This window comes from Sinohyriopsis cumingii, chromosome 18 (genome assembly GCF_028554795.1).
Source record: "Sinohyriopsis cumingii isolate HCF-2022 chromosome 18, ASM2855479v2, whole genome shotgun sequence".
Classification (NCBI taxonomy): Eukaryota; Metazoa; Mollusca; class Bivalvia; order Unionida; family Unionidae; genus Sinohyriopsis; species Sinohyriopsis cumingii.
In genome coordinates this window covers 43112612-43134188 of record NC_142978.1, presented here as the reverse complement: position 1 = coordinate 43134188, position 21577 = coordinate 43112612, and the positions used below count along the sequence as shown (strand labels likewise).

Here is a 21577-nt window from a genome sequence, read left to right as displayed (position 1 = left end):
CGCACTAAATCGCTAGCCTGCGACGGATTTGATGATCCTACTGGGGCATGGTTGAGTTTTAATTTAGATAACGGTTAGAGACATATACAGGCAAAGTTACTTGGGCTTTATTTAGCGGGAAAAATGTAAACGTTGAAATAACCATGAGATAAGTTTTGTGCCATTGGAAATAAGTGTCATGAAATAAGACTTTCTAGGAATATGGAGAGATGTTAATTTCCATGCAACAGGGTTGTGTGTATCAGCTGTCAGGCTTCGAATTGACCCATATTATCCTTAGTTTCTCTTTAATTACGATAAGATGTTATCGCACGTGGCAAAAGTGGGGATTATTGCTCGATCTAAGAAGTAAAAAGGCCTGACAAATATTTAGGTTGCGTATTTATATATTTATTTTAAATAGGAAATTAGCTCCGTATACGCACTGTACAGAGGTGAAAGAGCAGACAACCAAATTACGGTTGATGACCTGAAAAATAATAGAGAGAGAGAGCGCGCGGGGAAAGAATAAGGTTACTCTGACTTTCCAAAAACGTTCAATTTGGAAGGACCGGAAGCAACCAGGTTATGCAGGCATACTGATCAATTTGACTTCGATCGTTAAATCGATTTCATGATGAAATGTGGTTTGTCAGCATAGCAGAATGGCTAATTGCATTTCTTCCAAATATGGTAATTTTACTTCCAAGAAAGTGTATAACTCAAATGTCATATTCAATTTCATTTTGTTTATGTAATTGATTAAATTGTTGTATTTTACATACGGGGTTCGTACTTTCTATTCTATATCTCTGCTCAGATCTCTGTTATACCATCCATTAATCCCCTATATGTTTATAGTATTACTAACTCGATCCGGGCAATAACACGGTGGTCGATCATCTCCTACATAACGATAACTAAACCCACCCACTGCCACATAACAAGTGACCTAACAACTAAACTCTTTCATATTATTTGCAGATCTATCAGTACCTTCTGCTATAGTTATCTTATTTGTTTGCTTGTACCGCTTTAAAAAATATTTTGTTTTGTGGTCGAAATCACTGACATAATGTGACCACACAAAATTATGCGATATGATCATATAGTTATGGATTCCATTCAGTCTGTACAAAACAAAACAGCTCAATCAATATTATTAATGGGCTATCAAAGAACCGCTCGCGATGGGTAATCTTCCGGCCATATTTATATTGTTTCATTGCGCCATGTTGAATATTTTGCGCGTTGAGCTCACATTCCTTGCAACGGAATAAATTTCTTTGGCACAAATAGAAAATAGTTATTCCACAATCTTCTCCTAAACTGTCAGGTAATAGTTAAAATAAGAACAAGACAAGTCTAAAACATTAGGAGTGGTATTTTCCATACAGCATTATAGCGACGCTATTGTTGTAACAGACGATTTGTAAATGTACAAACAGGCAATGGGATTAGATTGCAACAGTGGTGTCATCTCATGTACGGTGATCACAAATGGAATAACCATATAGAGTTAACAAGCAATTTGTAAAGGTCTCTACAACCTCTATTGGCATGAAAAATAGTTTCCCATTATTTGGTTAACTGATTAAAGATCTGGCATTCGTTCATTTTAGAACTAAAGTTTCAACATAAAGGCTTTTCAATTTTAATGACACATCGAAACAGATACCGTACTTCGCTTTAAAGCTTTCAAATGCATGAAAACTCCACTACCAAGTTAGCAGATTATGTGTGTGTGTGTGTGTGTGTGTGTGTGTATGACTAAAAGGTCAATACAAATTCCGGCAAATTGAGAAGCTTCAACTTCTATAATATAGTCAGCGATACATATGGATGTGATCAATTATTGTTTCAAATACGTTTGCTTTTCTTGTTTGTACGTGCATGATGTTTATAATTCAAGGAATACTTAGCTTCAATCCAGTTTTGACTGTCTTCGTTCTCTTTTACAGCAATTAGTAATTAAATCTACCAACTAAACCGACTTCTTTGCCTTCTATATACAACGTTTCAAGTTTACTTTGAATGTCTGTCTTTTCTTTGGAAAAACTATTGGTAGGAGGTTTACGTTCATTGGCATGAAAGAAGGTTTCGCTAACAGGCGTAATTTAATTTCATCCAGTTTTGTAAATAAATGATGGCAGTTCAAATGGCAAGTTTGCTACCATTTAGTTTAAGCCACTGATTTTGAGGCAATTCTAAGTTTCGATGGTCTTGAGATGACTGGCATAGAATATTTGAAATAACGACATACAGTACCTATAAAATATCTTTATTACAGTGTCCAGAATAATAATTATAAAATGTCATTTCAGGAGATTGTTTCAAAACTCTTGAACCATTACCACCTTCAACAGTTGTTTCAGTAGAAATTAACACTCTATGGTCAGTTTGCTTGATGGAGCAATGAACAGAATGGTACCAGAGGTAACTCAATTGACTTCGACACCCAGAAGGGCTGTCTATAGTCTGCTTCATTTTATCATACGGTTAATCATGCAGAATGGTAAATATATATTGTTTCAAAGTTCAGGAAAATTCGTGTCTGGTTTTTATACTTATGAACAGGTAAAACATTTATCAGGCATTTCCCTTACGTCCATATTGTAGACAGTTGCAACATGGAATTTCGCTTGTGCTTCGTCACAATTCCAAATTGTGTCCTGGCTGAACACAATAGAAAAATTTCTCTTATTTCTCATGATGGTTTTGATGGTTAGCATGGTTCCAACTGCATTTGTTTTTGCATGTCTTTTAGATGAGTTATAGCTTCCCCATAGTACAGAGAACTTATCATTTAATGCATGGAGAAATTAATAAGCCTATATTGTTCTTAATTGATTCTTTCTTTGAGTGCCCCAACCTAATGCCGACTTGGTCACAAACACATGTTCTGTATTCATCATTTTGCAATTGACCTTACGCCAGAAGGTAGATCTCTCCGCCTACCGAGCACGTGACTTAACCTCTTAACCTCCGACAAACATTCTGTGAAAATGGCGGGCGTGATAACATTGAAATATATACCAGACGATATTGGTGACAATATTTGCCATATGAAACAACAGTGAGACAGAGACAGAAAGCGAGAGCATTTATCCATCGCTTGCACTTCTCTAAGTTACGTCGGTATGCGGAGAACTCGCCCCCACACATCTAGAGAAGTCGCCCCAATTGGTTGGAGAAGTCATCCCAAAACTTGTCACCCAAATAAACTTTTTATAACATATTTAAGTCATCTTTTAGGTGATTCATATTTATATTTTTATATATACGCGATCACAAAAGAGATATTAACTAAATTAAAGCAATACCATAGTAATATTTATAAGGACGAAATTAAGTATGTATATAATCTAATGAATGGCGACAGTATAGTGATTAAAAAGGATGATAAGTCAAACAATATTATTATTGTGAATCAAGATGATTATGTTAAAGAAGTTGAACGTCAGCTAGAAATTAAATAAAAAAAATTCAACATGCATTAATGAGATCGCTAAAAATAATAATTCCGTATGTGAGGAATTTGATACTTTCCCTCTAAACATACGTACACCTCAATTCTTCACATTACCCAAAACTCGTACAAATCCTGACCATAATTTACCTTTAAATTTTCCAGGACGACCCATTACATAAGGTTGTAATCCATATACTGAAAACCTATCCAAATTTATTGATAGTGTTTTACAACCCTTAATGAAATTATTTCCTTCATACATTAAAGATACATCTACTTTCATTAAAAAGTCGAAGTCTATTCCACATCTATCTGATAATTTCAATCATGGTATCATTAGAAGTAGCATCACTATATGCCAACATTCCGCATGCAGAAGGTATTGAAGCGTGCAAATATTTTCTTGATAACAATCCTAATAATAGCACACTATCTAGCGAAGATATTTGTAAAATAATAAAAACTTATCTTGGAAAATCATTATTTTCAATTTAATAATACGAATTACATACAGATAATGGGTATTAATATGGCTCCTATATACTCTTCCCTTTCATGGGTGAATTAAAAAAGGATTTTATTCAAAACGAAAAGTTAATCCATCTCTTTGGTTCAGATTTTTAGATGACATATTTATGATCTGAAAGTATTCAACTGAAGAACTGAAAGAAATTGTTATCGCCTAAATCATTTTCACCCGACGATTAAGTTTACTTATACTGCATCTAGTACGCATGTTTCATTTTTAGATGTAAATGTAATTAAAAAAATATTGATAACACTACCTCTACAAATATTATTAAAATGCATCTAATGATTTGAAGAGCAGAGCAAAAGGGACAGATAACACTTTTTTTAGTTAAGTACAGAAGAGGAGTTGATCAAATGGAAAAGTTTTAAAATTACAAATTTTATAAATTTAATAAGTTATTAAGTTGAAGAAAAACAACAATAAATAAAGCCTTAACCATGTGGCGACATCTCAGAATTACTATATATGATCCTTGGGGCGACTTCTCCAGGCGATGTGGGGCGACTTCTCCGAACCGTTGCGAAATTTGTAAATATATACAATAGCCGAGTCGATATCGACAGAAGCAATTTGTCGGAGGAAAATGGCGGACGTAAACAGTGCCTGGAGGTGTGTATAATAGCGCTCGCTGATTGGTCAATCGAGAAGAATGACTGACAACTGGTGATAGGTCAATTCCACTCATAACATGTGTGTTCAATTAGAGCATTCAACTCACGAATGTCTGTAGCAATTCTTCGACATGCACCGTGCATAAAAGTTAGCAAACCAGGTTGTCCAAGTATACATTGTTTAGAATGTCATAAAACTTGTTTTAAATTTGGTCAGTATGAATGTTGATTCTAGCATCAATGCCACCGACACCGATGATGATGATGATGATGATGATGAGCATGATCATGATGATGAGCATGATGATGGTGCATAAAATTGAAAAGGTCGCATTTTCTTGTTAAATATGTAACCAGTTTCTACCCGGGTAGACACTTGACTTGAACCCAGTGTTTCAAACCTCTTCCAGTAAAAACAATTGTATTTTGTATAATCATAGGTATTATCGATGCTGAAGTTGTTACCTCTAAGAAGAGAAGACACTTTATAGCTATTTGTGTCATCTCTTTGGATAAGTTTCCCATTTTATTTTTATTTTTGTTTTAGTTTGAGTGGCTTTTAGGGCTTTTTTTCTGTATTCTGCATTCATTTGACATTTATATTTTCTTTCTGGACGTTATTGTTTGTATTCTTTCGTTCTGCTTATTTTATTGTTGTCGAAACTATTTTTTTAGAGAGTCAACAATTTATGAAATCATACTTCTGAAGTCCCAGCGCCCATTTTAAATGTCAGAATGAACATTTTTTGACACAGCATAGCCATATTTAAGTTCAGTCATTTATGACAACAACAAAAATCTTCGTCTGTATTCAACAGCCTCTGTCTCCCTTAGTTTTGTTTTATCTTCAAGTATGGTGAAATGTTTTAACGTTGGTGTAGCTTTTTTGTTCTCTTCCATAATGCTCGACTCTTGTGGTAAAATCTGATTGCTCTTCTGTAATTCTTCCTATTATTCCATGTCAGCTGGAATTTTGTTTTCTTTTCATGATTTATTTGCATTTGTTGTCATTTGTGCAAGTTCTTAGTGAATTGGTTTATTTTCCCTCATTGGTGGTGCCATGCCATTATCACTGCCTCAAATTAATATATGCTGGTCTGAGGCTTTATCTTACTTTACATTAGCCTGTGTGATGTCTTGTGGGAGCTGTTTAATGATTGATTATGCTAGATCAGCTGAATATCCTGACCATTGCAATCCTCGGCTTCCGGTTCCTAAAAAGAGGAATAATTATAAAGATATTCCCTAGAATCAGTTATCTCCATATCTGAATTCACAACAGAGGTGAGTTGTATTGGATCTTCCTCTAAATATGATAACACTGATCCTTTTAGGTGCTAATGACCTGAAAAATATTCTTTGTGTGGTAAATGGATTCAAAGTAAACATTTCTATAATGAAGAAATGAAAGTTAATGACAGTCCCTTGAGTTAGACCCTTGAATAAGTACAGTATGCAGATGTTATTGTGACTCATAATTTTAGATTGTTCTTGTGATGATAAGCTTTGACTTCTATGTATCTTGAAGGTAGATTGTTCTGCAATTAAGACACAAACTTTTTATTACAAATTGTGCCGTCCTTTCAGCTATAATCTGATTGTCAGAATCTGGAAATACTTTCGTGAGAGTAGCATCTGTTTTACTTATAAGGAATCCAGTGAAACGTTTGCCCTCAGATGAGGTAATCAAACAATATGTGTATAGTATTCCATGGTAAGAAAAGAATATGCCATTATTTGTTTAGAATATATCATCGAATTTGAAACTGAAAGCAGATGATGTTTCTCGATACAAATTGAGCTGAGAGCAAATGCTAGAATAATGTGTCCTGGTAGAATACTAGAAGGAATGCATTATCTATTTTGTAATTGTTACATAAGAACATTAAGTATACCACACATGGTAATAATTACTAGCCTGGTTGTTCCCAGTCTGAAAGAACCGCAGACAAACGGGAAACTACTTGCAAGCTTTCCTATATAACCACGTTGGTTGAGTAGATCCTCCAACCCACGGAGAACAATGTGGCACGTTAGTGATCTGTAAAAGCGAGCACATCAGATCACTCGACCACCCAGAGGTACCAAATTGATCATAGGTTTCATCGACTACCTAAGGTGTAACATCGGGCTGTATGCAGTCAAACAAACAACGCAAAGGGACCCGCGGTAACTCATTTGATAGTGTCGGACTTGTAGCCCATGGATCACAAATTTGATGATCCCCTCAGATCGGCCTAGATAAGCTGCTTCTGCATGTCCTTGGGAAAGGTTATAAACCCCCATTTCCTTGGCATGATATAGCCTATAATATGTTTAAAAATACCATTAAAACAAAATACCAACAAGAGACCCTCGAAGAAACTGTGGTTCTACGGAGCGAAAATAATTTCCAGGAATTCAAGATAAGACCATATCTTACTTTCATCTGTCGAGTGTTAAAACCATCCATGATATTCTTTGTCAATAACAAGATTCTCAAATCAGCAGCTGTGGTACATATAATGGATGTCACCTTGGCACCATTTTCATTTCAGATTAAATGGACATCCTAAAAAGTTTTATGTTGAAAACCTCACGTTGGCAGGACTCTGTAAAAGTTGAGTCGAAGATATTTGTCATTGTGGCCATATTGGATTTCAGATCAGCACCATTTATATTTAGGTCCAGCTGGACCCATTTTCGTGCAACCAACCATTCATGAATAGCGATATAAAAACAATTTCAACATGGATGCCATCGTGGCTATATTTGGTTGTCAGATTGACGCCATTAATGACTAACTAGACATCATAAGAAGTTATTTAGTGACAAAGCAATGCTAATATGACCATCCATTCAAACAGAGTAGTGATAGCAAGATTTTTAGTATGACCGCTGTGTGGCGGCAATACTGGACATCAGATCGGCACCATTTTCACTTGAGACCAAAGGAAGTCTTTTAGTGAAAACCTCAGGCTGCTCTGACTATCCTTTCTGGAGGTTGTTTTGGGTTTAAGGTCATTTCTCAGCACAAGATAGGCCAAAGATGGCGTCAGTATATCTGGTAGAGGAAGAAACTAGGAAGTTACTAACAAACTTTCTCAAATACCTATACTGACAATGCCCTTTGAACCCACGTGAACAGAGATGAGAGATGGCAGTGATAGGTAAAGGTGAGCGTTTTGTTCACTCATTCTGGAGAAGTAGTGATAACAAGTTTTTCAAGATGACCATTGTGTCAGCCATATTGTCTGTCTGAGCAGCACCATTTTCATTTTTGACCAACTAGACCATGGGTGAATGTGTATAAAATTTCAAAGGCAATTGCAAAATTGGTTCTGGAGGATTAGCAAAAGCCAACTTTCTGCTCATGGGCGGACAAAAAGACGGACAACATACCATACCATACGCTCCTCTGGTCCTTTATAAAGTAAATATCCTCAGTTTCGGATCCTCATATTTATATCCTGATATTAAGATTGCATAAAAAATATTGTCATAGAATCTGACTGAATAACTATTTTAGAAACAAATATTATTATTCCTTTAGATCTGAATAGACAAACCTCCAATGGTGAGTAAAACTATTGTCTTGAACATCCATGGAACAAAAGAATCATTATCTACAATGAAGATGTTGAATGCTGGTTCACAACATCTTCACACCAAAACAAAATCCTTGCAAAGCACTCAGTGAAAATGATAGCAACAAAGGTTATTAAAGAGACGATTTATTTATTTGGTCAATAATATTTCTTCAATGACAATGTTGAATAAAATTAATTTTCTTCGATTTTAAACGTTGCTATCTGAATGCATTGTGCACTGCAGCTCCACATAAACTTAAGTCCACGGCCGTTCTTTATTTATCAGCATATTCTACACCACTGGAAGCATCTAAAGTAACAACAAAACTGTGTTTATACGATACGAGCAGGTTCCTTGCTTTTCAATTGCATTTTCAGAACTATATTATATCATGCCAAGGAAATCCGAGCAAAGTGCCATTTCCTCAACGACACACCAAGGCAGCCGTCCTGGGCAATTATCGAGCCGGTTACAAATTCAATGATAAACCAAATGGAATCAAACACAATTTACTTCGTGCAAACTTTTTCTGGAAAACAAAACGACGAGTCTGAACCTAACTTTTCGTCATTTTTGTGTAATCCAGGGTGCCTCGAAACCTCATGCCACCACTGCTCACTGCGACCCGAAGACAAACGGTTGCATGTCTACAGGAAAGGTCCCATTCGGGACAGCAATTCATAGCCAAGTTTTGCTGAAGGCTTACACGCTGGGAAAAAGAAGTCTGAAAATTTGGATTTAAATGGTTAAATCACGGTTACTCAAAGTAAAATGATTACTGTATCGGAACTTTAGTTCTAAGCGATACACTTGGCCTAATTTTGCGCAAGGTTTGCATCTGAACAAATAAAGGAATTTACTGTTGTTGAGGAAAATGGCTGAAAGTTAAAAAGATAAAACAACTAAACTGCCCCAAATATTGCAGTTATCACGAGAATTATGGTAAAAACGTACGTTTACAAAGGTCAAGGTCAAATAAATCCTAAAGAATAGTATTGTATAAGGTAGGGACATGTTTCTTTAATCAAGACTGTCTACAGCATTTATTTTTTTAAACAGGAAAAATGTGTACCGAGGGTCGAGGAGGCCACATAGGCCTCTTTGTAGGTCCAGGGCTACGCTCTAGCAGGGACAATGGGGCAACTCCCTCCGAAAGCCCATGGAATTTATTGATTTCAATCCTCTAAAACTGACCGAGAATTATAAACCTCAGCATTTGCTATCCTATCACACATTGGAACAAGTGTGGAAATGTGACAGTTACTGCTGCAATATCAGAGGTACTGGTACCAATAGCTTCCCCAAATGGTTCGGGTTCAATCACTGATTTTTGCGAACAACTCGTCAATACTGTAGTGTAAACATACGTTTTAAAAATGACACGTTTCATCATCAAAATAACGTGATCTTCAAGACCACCTGAGCCACGATTGCTGTAATTTACTTGCTTTGTACACAAATTTTACAAAGCTTGTACCGGTGAAGTTGGGAAAAAAATGTCGCCTTGTTTAGCCGATAGCGGTTCGTTAATCTTGTCTTCTGTTCTACACAACTATGAAACCATTTGAAGGAAAATGTATTCTTCACGTATTTATCAATTTCCTTCACTGTAGGTTCTGCGTTTTAAGTTAAAATACTTATTTTTCCACGTGTTGTAAATAATGAACATTTCTTAAGTCATTTTTTTTCTTTCGGTTTCATTAATTTCTCATTTTAGATGAATTCAGAACGTTCTTTGATTGGTGGAATATTACTAAACACGCTTGATGATTGGTTAATAATTGTAATCGGACATTTCGATATTTTTCGGCCAGTCAAAAATCTGTCTAAATTAGACGAATGCTGTAAGCGGCTAGCTCAGCTTCCTAGCCAACTATTGGTATTTCACTGGTTACATGATGTGCAGAGACCAAAGAGGTTCATATCATTGCTTATAACGTAAATTTCAGTCATACATATACTATAAAATAATGTGCAAGACTGAAATTTAAAATTGTATGGAACGATATGAGCCTCTGTTGCAAAAACTTCACGTGGTGTACAGGACTCACATAACATTCGAGAACAATACAAGCAGGAATGACCAAATTCTCAAATATATCCATATCTTTAATTATTACACAATACTAGTTCAAAATTCATACCATCGACTTGAGTTAAGAAATTTGCGAGGGACCAATTTACAAAACTGTCTCCTGCCACCTTTATGTATTGATGGCTTACCCGCCCTTACGTCATAAAATTTCTCGGCGAATTTTTGCCAATCTGCAGATGAATTAAGCCGTGGAAATCCATGGAAAATTTACATCCCTGTTGAATGAAATTCGGCTGTCTAATCTTTAGTGCTGTATTTAAATTCGTTTTACTAAAGAAACTTGTCTCTTCTTCAACTAGCTTAAATCTATACCAATGGCTGTTCGTTTGTGCCTGGATTTGATTATGTCAAGAAAAAGACAATGTATGGACCAATTAAATTGACTAAACTGTCAATAATAAGAGACTGCTAATAATGAGGTCTTAAAAATTTGGCCTGTAGTTGTAAGGTCAGAAAACACAACACAACATGCTACACAGCACCCATGGATCTACAGTATTACATCGCCTTCCTCCTAATATCAACGAGACATCATGCATTGTAGCACTAGACTTTCAACATAGTCCTTGAACATGTATTATTATAGTGATGATAGACAGTGAAGACATATTTTTGACTTAGTATGACCTTGACCTCTTAACGTTTCAACTTAGAATCCACATTTTGTTCACGGATTAAATAAACGGTTCCAGCACCAAAATTATATTTCTTTTCAAGGATATTTTAAGGAGAAAATTACAAATTTCAGGAGTCATTTTAGAAGACTGATAATTTTATTAAAGACACAATACTTCAGTTGAAAGCACACGTGCAAATATCTCTTAGTTAACAGACTCAACTGTGGCTACAAACGTAATATAACTGTTGCAAAATCGTGCTCTGCAAAGAGTGACAAAATGTTTTTTCTCAAGCAAAATTTTTAGTTTAGCTTTTAATTATCAAATTCCTGAACATTTTATGCACAAAAGTAATTTTCAAGGAGGCTTATGTTGTGTTAATTCATATTATTCCTGGAGGGCCTTCAAAATCAGGAGGGAGCGGCAATCCTGTCAAGTGAACAAAATTTATCCAAAGAAATTCATCTTGTGGTGATGAAATACCAAAAAAGTGCAGGATGAATTTATGTTCTCTACATGAAGTCAGAAGTACAAAAATGTGCTAAATATTTTAATGCATGTTATTGTGTTAAAAAATCATTATTACCTGCAACATGGAACAAATTAGTAGGGTGGGTGAAAAGTCATCTCTGCCTCAGTTCTGAGGAGTTCATTCACAGTAGATATAGAAGAATCATGGAAGGAAAGCAATTACTTTGACATGTATTTATTTGAACATCATATGGACAATACAGGAAGAACGTACAACTAATGCAAACATACCACTTGTAAATAATAAGCAAGATTAGGAAATTACAATGTGGAAGCCAAAATAAAAGATACAATAAAAGAAAAAATGCTAAATCAAGTCTTATAGAAATCATTACAATTTATTCAGGAAATAGAAGAAAAAAACAAGGTAAAAATGATAATAACTCTACATGTTTCTTTATACAAGTAAATTTTATGTACAAAATTGTTTAACAAACCTGATCAAACCAATTTGAAAATGACATTACAAGAAAAAAAAATTTCTGCTTTGTAAGATTCTGTGGAATGTCCAATCCTGAAAACATTATTTGTCTACATTGAATTTTGAAATTTTAGAGACATCACAATGTCATTATTTAGTTCATTTAAATATTGTCATAATTTAATGCTTTTGGAATTCAAGATTGAGAATGATAAACAATAAACATAAAATGAAGCAACAATTACCTAAAACTCATTGGTGTCATGATAAACATGTAATTTGTGAAATAGTAAACATCTTTTTGCAAACTAAACCAGAATTAAGATAGCTTTCAATATCTAGTGCCCAGCCATGGCCTCCATGTTTAGCAACACCAGAGTTATATTTCAACTCCAATGAGGGTGGGATAAAATGGTATTCCAATAAATGGCAAATATGAAACTTTAATATAAGGCAGAGAAAGACCTATGGGGCAGGCATATGTTCGGACATGCACATGGATGCCAAAGTGATCAATATTTTGAGCATCTTCCAAAAGCAAGCATGACAAAACTCAAACAGACAAGATGGCTAGAGTCAGTACACTGTTCGTTCAAACTGGGAATGGCAAACTTTCAACTTTTGAAAATGTCTGATCTTGAAACATTTCCACTTCAAAATTTGTATACATATTGATCCCTAGAAGATGCATCCCCACTCTACAAGTTTTTTAGATGTCAATTTTGAAAGGATTTTACAAACTGAACATTCACAAGTGTAGCATCAGTTAGACAAAAACATTTTTTAGCAATAATGATCAAATGCAATGAAGGGAAGAAGTAATTCTTTTACTAAGGACTACAATACAGTTAAATCACAGGAGTGTCATGTTAGTGTTTAAGTTTTGTTCAGGATAAAGACTATATCTAATAATGACAAGGACAGGCAGAAGCCATCTTTTCTACCTTCTTTTAGTGTCAGACATCTTTTCTACCTTACTGTAGTGTCAGCCATCTTTTCTACCTTCTTGTAGTGTCAGACTGGCAGATTATTTTCCTTACAATATGCTGCTCTTGCATTTGTCTGGGCTAAATCCTAAATTTTATTATACTTCAACGGTTTCTGCCTTGCGTTTAAACACATTCATTAGCTTTCATTGCCCAAGCCCACCATGGAAACAGCTCATAGGAGAGAATGTGAAATGAAGTTTGTATCTATTTTGGTGTCCTCTTCATTGATTTTTCTATTTCATGTTAGTAACTAAATAATAGAATGGGAATCTCATGCAAATGTAAATTTCTGCTCTGCATTCTCATGTATGAGATACATCATTTTCATGGTGGCATTTAGCAATAAAAAACTCTTTCAATGTTCATTAAACCTAATTATTATAACAATAAACCTCACTTCATGTGAAGCCTAGTTTACGAGGCCATTTTTTCACAGCTTAGATGGGACTGGATAACAAGGTTGAACTGCTATGTGAAGGAAATGGAACTACCATAAATACCTACTTACAAGTCCAACTGCCAATAAAAGAGATTCAGATCTGCCACTGCATAATGCACTGGCAAATCTGGATATTTTTCATTTGCCATTGGATTAAACTTATAAGCAAATATATATATCAATTATTTCATTGCAGACAGACACATGTAAAGATAAAAGTGCATTTACAAATTACCATACCCTTTTACAAGCTTTAACAAATGGAATGTTGACCATAACACAATGCCAATAAAAAAACAAAATTGGTATTCTATGGTGGATTTACAATTTATCTACAATTTCTTATGCAGTGTAACATAACACTCGTATAAAGTGTAATAATGATGATTTAAGAAGACATAAACTAAACAAAAAAATATATAATGAACTTTTTGCTCCCTGTGAACACATTGCTAATCACACTGTAAGATAATTGGAAGAAACTCTTACACCTAAGAGCACATGTACTTATCAACACACGAATCTTGGCATATTGCTAAAATGGACGATTCAATCTTGTCTATATTTTCTACATATTGACACAAAATTACAAATTACTTAGTCATATACAACATCCATAAATCTGTGGGCAGCAAAGATTGCAATTATGGAAAAATGGGCTAATAAATCAAGTCCACATTATGTTACCCAAGTAAGATCTTCATATCAACAGCATAGACCCTGATCTGCTGTAGAATATAGACCTGCAGAGACAAGTCTCTGCTGGGGATGCCTTAATTTCAATTTTTGACTTCTTGATCAGTCTATTCAGCATCAGATCTGATATCCATGCCGTACAATTTTACAGTACTCACAGGTTGCTCAGATCTGGAAGTTTTTGACAGGATAGATTTGTTAAAATAACACATATACCAATGAACTCCATTAGTGTATTCTTCAATAATCTCTTTGCAAATTCACCAAATAAGGCAGTTACATTTATTCATCTTGTGACTCTCAAATCTGCATGGAATATACAAATACAGTATTCGACATGCAGATCACATAAAACTCGTCTCCCCAGTTTATTTACCCACATAAGTGCAAATAAATAACTAATTAATTAGAATAGTTGAAAAGCAACACTGTGAAGTTTCTTGGAAACATAATTTATTTCACTGTTTCTATAGTATCAAAGACTTTAAGATCTGTGCGATCTGGGAACCCTTTAAGATACTTTAATGATTAGTACGAATTGCAATATTTTATAATCAAATCAAAGATCAACATTAAGCACTAAGATGCCATCAAATGATCTAGGTCTATAAATGTTTGCATCTTCAACTGATCTAGGTCTATATATAGCAGTGTCCTCAACTGATCTAGGTCTATATCCACAACTGATCTAGGTAGGTATATATATATATATATATATATATATATATATATATATATATATATATATATATATATATATAGAGTCATGTGTTCTGAACTGATCTAGGTCTATACAGAGTTGTGTCCTCAACTGATTTAGGTCTATATATAGTTATGTATCCTCAACTGATCTAGGTCTATATATAGTTGCATGTCTGCAAATGATCTAGGTCTATGTACAACTACATGCGCTCAACTAATCTGGTCTATACATAGTTCACAGTCTCAACTAATCTAGATTAATAGTTCAAAAGTCGTCAACTGATCTAGATCCATACAAAGTTCACAAGTCCTCAACTGATCTAGATCTATACATAGTTCACAAGTCTTCAACTGATCTAGATTTATAGTTCACAAGTGCTCAACTGATCTAGATCTATAAATAGTTCACAAGTCCTCAACTAATCTAGATCTGTATATAGTTCACAAGTCCTCAACTGATCTAGATCTATCTACATAGTTCATACTTGGGTACCTGCAGTGCATCAGTAAATGCAGTATTTCTATTGTTCATAAAGTGTCATACATTTTTTAAATCTGGAAGATGCTAAACTCCATTGAGATCTACAAAATCACTTTCTAAACTTGAAGGTTAATTAAGATATCCAACCTGGACACTTGCTAAAACAATACTAATTTTTTTAAATAAATAAAAAAGTTAATATATTTTCCAGTTCAATAATTCAAGTTTATAATTTAGTAACCATCTAATTTTTTATTCCTACAGACTTCATACCATATTTCTATTGACAAGAATAATAAACTACCGTTAAATGAGTGATAAGACTGAGCTATAAACATATATCTGCATTTATTCACACTTAAAAACTGTATTTATATTCATCTAACAGCATTTACAAATCATGTACGTAATTGCTACCTATATAACAACTGATATCATTCTTACATTTTGCAAGCATATGTTTTACATACAAAATCCCAAGCAGCTATTGTACATTTCATAGAATGCATAAAACATGTCTGAATAGAAGAATTCACATTAAAAATGTTTAAAGAATATGGCGGTCTGAATTTATTTCAACATTGCTTAGAATAAATGTTGCAAGTGAGCTTTTGTTTATCTGAGTATTTTTATAATTTATTTCATGCTATGAAACTGTTCTTCAAAGTTTGTAAAGGTGTCTTATTATTCCAAGTGTTAAGCTGCTTTCTGCAAAATTTAGCTAAAATTAATTAGAGTTGGAAAAAGGTCTCTCATTATTTCACATATTCAGCTGCAAGCCATCATAAGCAAGTCAATCATCAATCATCTATAGTTATTTAAGGTTTAAAGCCATTTTCCAGCACATGATGATAGTCTGTCTATACATGGAGGAAGAATCCAAAACTACACTAAGAACCAATGTCTCATGGGTTTATTCTGGCAAGATTTCTCACATACATTGGCTGAGCCAGAGACTTGCACCCATGTGAACAGTGGTGAGAAGGCAGAGAAGGCAAGTGCTATACAACACTCGTCCTCTTGACCCTCCCCCCGCTTTCACTTGTCCAGTCAATGTTTCCAAACAAAATGTTCTTCTTTTACATACACCCATGTTTTGAAATTGCTGCATGATCAGGTTGGTTCATGCTATTTTGATGTCACTGTATTAGAAAATCTCAGTTTTTCCATACTGCTTGATTAATCTCTTTCCTACAGGTATCTGGTATACAATTTATGTACCTTGTAAACTGTAATGTAAGAACAGCAATAACTCATGATTTTCTGACTGTAAAATCTTGGAGAACTCAGAAAATACTCCAAATTCTTTAGCTTGAACTCCATCATCGTACTATTGTCAGCACATGTAAAATGTAAACCATGTAGTATTATGATATTATTTTGCTATTATCTACACTAATTCTTCACAGATCTTTTATTATCTATGCCAATTCTTCACTGATGTATTATTATCAGTACCAATTCTTTACAGATCTTTAATCAAGAAAGGAACAAATATGTATGTCTGAAGCTCTCATTAAATTTTCTAGTCTTAACATTTTGTGCTTTTGAACTTTGAAGTTTTGAAGTTTAGGTGCACGGGAAATAACTCGAGTCTTGCCTAAAATAATTCTTTTCAATGTCATATTTTTTAAATTCAATTTAGTCACAGCCAAAACATGGCCTGTAAATGGTTACTGGCCTTCATATTATGAATTATAATAGTATACATATTTTGCAAATACATTATGAACAGTTGTACAAAATGATGAATCTTTCATATATTGTCATCAAAAGAGTGCATAAGCATTCAAGTGACGATACAACAGTGCATGTAATACGTAGTGTATATAAAATCGTTACAGATTATGGGTTAATGTCCATGTTCACATAACCAATGAATCATTAACTAAATAATGAAATTCTACACTACAAACAGAATAAACTGTATCTGCCAGCTATCTTTTACTCTCAGATTCTAAAGGTATATAATGGTGTTGTGCTAAATAAATCAATTAAGGATATAGCTTAAAAACATATTTTTCCCAAAACATATGAAATTTTCACTGAAAGCAAATGGCATAACTAGACATTATTTTTGTTTCTGGATCTCAATTTTCGAAAATTAAATCCAATTTTTTTCATGATGCACAAGTTTTGGCTCTTGATCCACCTATCTTACACCCTGTATAAGGAATATAATTTTTTCAAGGAGGAGGATACATCTTGCACAAAGCAATCACATATGAAGTAAAAAAGGAAATGTTTCATGGGATGGACCAATACAGGATATTATGTGAAAATGATTCAGTCTTCACTATGGAAATTTATATTCAAATGACACCTAGTAGGTATGTGAAAACAAAATAGGATGTGATAGAGCACATTCAAAATGTACCATACAACTTCCTCTCCAGATTTTGTAATAGCCACTGATTTTCACTCAGCTACACTGTGCAATATTAGAATGCTAGTTTTGTAGAAAGACTGATCCTCCATTCTACAGCTGGATATCTGACTTTTACTGAGATAAAACAGGTTGAAATGCTAACTTCTGCAGTCCATTAGAAACGGAATGCAATAAAAATTAATCTATCTTCCACAAATAGGCCAAGCAGCCAAGTTGTGCCTGTTCAGTTCTAACATGTGCTGATGAATGGCTTGATTATTTTTAAGACCAGCTGCCATACAACTGACAGCAGGTCTCTTGGAATCATGTAAAATATATGGGATAATGAACAAACTAGTAAGGAAGTGTATAATCTCTTCCTGTGAAGTTGAGTGTAAATTAGCCTCATATCCCAAATAACTATACTCCTTCAGTGACAAAATGATAAAAATGTCACTCTACTACACTCAGAATACACACACATGCACAAGGTAGCATGGTCAATAATCTTTGAATGTACTATGCTTTCACATTTTGTCATTTCCACATACCCTTAAAAAATGAGTGCAAGAGATGTCCAATTAGCTCCTGCTAGCAAATACAGGATTTTTCTTTTAACCTTGTTGCTGAGAGTACAACTGGAATTCTGTCAGACCATACCATTCAATCCATTTTTCTTCCATTCCACTTTTGGCTTCTATCTAGTGTCATGTTCATTTGCTACAGTACTGAATCACCTGGATTTTCAGATTTTCTATATATCCTTGTTGGATTATATCCCCCTGCTGATTCTTCGCACAAAAAAGGCAAGTAGTATACAAAGAAGTATACCCAATGGCTTCATTACAACAGCTGCACTAACTTCTGTAAAATGAGAAAACAAATGAGATAGTTTTAAAGAAAATATTTCAAACTCACCTCAAGAATTAAAATCAGACATTAAAAAATACCCAGGTTATCTTCATAATTGTTGCAACACTAAGAAATTACAACCGAGATGAGGTAATTAACAAACTGTAGAAGATGACACCAAGAACAATTTACATTATTTGCTGACGACATTTTTTCATGTTGGACATAGTGTAAAGAATCTTTTTAAACAATAAATGATACTTAAATAATCTAGGTCCATAATGGAAAAGCTAAAAAAGAAGTCTTTCTCCTCCTTAATTAAAATAGCATGACACAATTACTAATGTTCAGGTAATTTATAACTGATATAAATTTGGGTATAGATTTATATTTATATATATAGGATTAGATTAAATCAATGACCCAATGCATTTATTTTTTTTATTTGTTCTCAATTTGAAATTTTTGCTACTTTGTAGTATGCAGTATTACAAGTTATTCATGTTTTCACCCAATTAAAGTAGCATCCTGAATACTACCTGTGCTGCATCTAAAAACACAATATTCCAAATGGCTTGGAATTTTTTTTAGGGAGTATCATTCACATTAGTTTCAAGAATTTCATAATCATTCGTTCCTCACTAAATGAAGATATTTTCATGGTTCAGACTTTGAGCAACAAAAAATGAATTTTGTATAAGCTTTCACTGACCATTTTTACAAACTTTCATGGCCTGTGCAAAACCTGTATTTTGCATTCAACTTGCCCTCCTTAAGGTTAAAGCACCTGTGACGTTTAAACTTCTGATATTTGCACAGAGGGTGTACATTGTCCAACATCCTGATGTCAGGTCATTTACCATGCCAGTAATTTGTCTCCAAGCTGCACTATCTATAAGTTTTGTTCTCATATTTCAAATTCTAATCACAGTCTATTTCAATCTGTAAAAGTCTCTCAGAAATATTCAGTAATAACTATTCAAGCTGTATTGATATTCAGGCAGATTAAAGGTAAAGAGGCGAAGACAGCTAGTTACATTCACATAGGTGCATTATTACCAAATATATCTTGAATACAAGTTGTACCGTAAAACGGTCGTTTTGAGGTAATATCAATCCTGAATGATGTCTTACTGACAAATAACTCATTGTTGCCATTTGCCTGGTACATCTAACTCAGCATCTAACATCTGCTTGATTTCTGCCATTCTGTTAGAATTTTTGCATATGTCAGACCTGCCAACCCTGACAAATTCGTCTCCGTAAGGCAGTTGATTTTTTCCGTAAGATTGACCAGTTTTCAATAAGGTGTAACAAAACATTAATAACTGCTGTTGCAAAGCTGGACAATGTAATTAAAAGTTTGATACTGCAACAATAAACATTATGTTCAACTGAAAAGTTTATAAAGTACGCACAGACTTTATTTACCATTAGTGCAGTTGCACAAACTTTTGTTCCAAACCCTATGCAACTCAATGGATTGTTGCTATCTCTCAACTTGACATAATTCTTGGAAATTCTTTTCCATTTCACATGACGATGGCAATCATATATTCCACCATGAGACATACTCAAATTGACATGTGATGTCCAATAAACATAATTCTGTCCTTTCCAGCTTTTATTCACAAGAATCTGAATACTCCTTTTGATTCTTCTGTGTTGATTATTAACACTTTTTTAGAAGTTTATTTTAACTTTTGTCTTAAACATGCATCGCTTTCTTAATGCCATTTAAAAAAAATTATATAATCAACATTTTAATCATGCAGTTACTTTGCATGAGCAAATAGGTGCAGTTTAAAGCATCTGGGGTGCTGCTGTAAAGTTAGTCTGGTTAATGGACTTAATTTTTTGAGGAATTTTACTTTATGTCATGTTTTAAGCATCCAACGAAACATTTTCAATGGCAGTAAAATAAGGTATCTTCATTGCACATACAGCTTAACTGTATTTTTCCCCTTTTCTTTAAAACACTGGAGGCAGCTGCTTCGAAAGTAGGACTTGAGAACATTAGCCTTTAATGCCTGGATATCATCATGTGACTTTGTGTGTTGTGTAAGGGATGACATCCAAAACTTCACACATCCAATTTCCAATGCAAAAGAGTTAGCTTTTGGACAACCTTTGCAAACACCACATAACATACCTAAAGTATCAGAGTTGTGTTCTAACCATCTTTAATCTGACAACCAAGAATTCCGAAACTTTTCTGCACACTTTGGTACATCTAACTCAGCATCTAACATTGCTGTTGAAATATCATCGTTTGTAAAGTTTGATTTTGGTTATAAATAATTAGTGCCATCGTGGCATGCAGTTAATCCATTAATGCATGTAATTCCATTGAAAATTGCACACAGATTTACAATAATCAATAATTTTGTCCCAGATCATTGTGTCTGAATTCAACGTCTAATATATAGCATGAACAGAGTATTAACACCATTTACTTGCCGTCTGATATCGTACCATTTAGGCTTGCAATTAATCCATAATACATGTATTTCCATTTCAAAAATTTCATACAAATTTAAACTATTCAATAATTTTGTGACAAATCATAATGTGTCTGACTTCAATGGGAAAAATTAACAGCAAAATTAGGTTAAAAATGATGAAGCACATGTACAGTACATTATGTTCCAGGGTCTATGAACAGCATCTGTACAAAATTCATACTGCTAAAATTTTCTCACATGCATTTCCGTGTACATTTAACCATTGTAAATTTCCAATAATTAACACTTTTATGCCTATTCATTTGAATGACTACAGCAAGAATAATTAACAATCAACACATGCTTTCAGCGTGCATATAACGTTTACTTCAGATTTTGTGAACATCAAAAGAAATGTGTGAAAACTACTATACTAATCATTGTGCAAAGTGCAGAGAACGACTTGCATTTGTGATCTTTGCTTTCCATAACAGTAAAATGCTTTTTAAAAAATAGGAAATTTTTAACGAGTTCATAAGCAAACACCATACGCATGTAAAACCAGAGAACTAAGTGCAGTAGGCCTGCAATGGTCACGAGACACTTTTATAAAAAAAATTTAAGCTGAATGCATGTGCAATTTCATACCCTTTCAATTTCCAGCTAATGAAGTGGACATTATTTGCTGGTCAAATGGCTGTGTCTAATAACACCGCCAAGCCCAGCAAACATGTTGGCAGCTTTTGTTTTTGGATGTTTATTAAATTGTGAGAATCTT

General features: G+C 34.1%; 1 protein-coding gene across 1 annotated transcript in view; it reads right to left on the bottom strand.

Annotated features, from left to right (window-relative positions):
• Positions 1 to 11566: 11566 nt before the first annotated feature.
• Positions 11567 to 21577, bottom strand: part of LOC149776502 (uncharacterized) — a 46869-nt gene continuing 36858 nt past the window's right edge. The window contains exon 7 of the mRNA XM_089940935.1: positions 11567 to 18367. Coding sequence (XP_089797061.1) covers positions 18276 to 18367 — 92 coding nt within the window. The 3' untranslated portion in view covers positions 11567 to 18275. The remainder of the gene's footprint in view (positions 18368 to 21577) is intronic.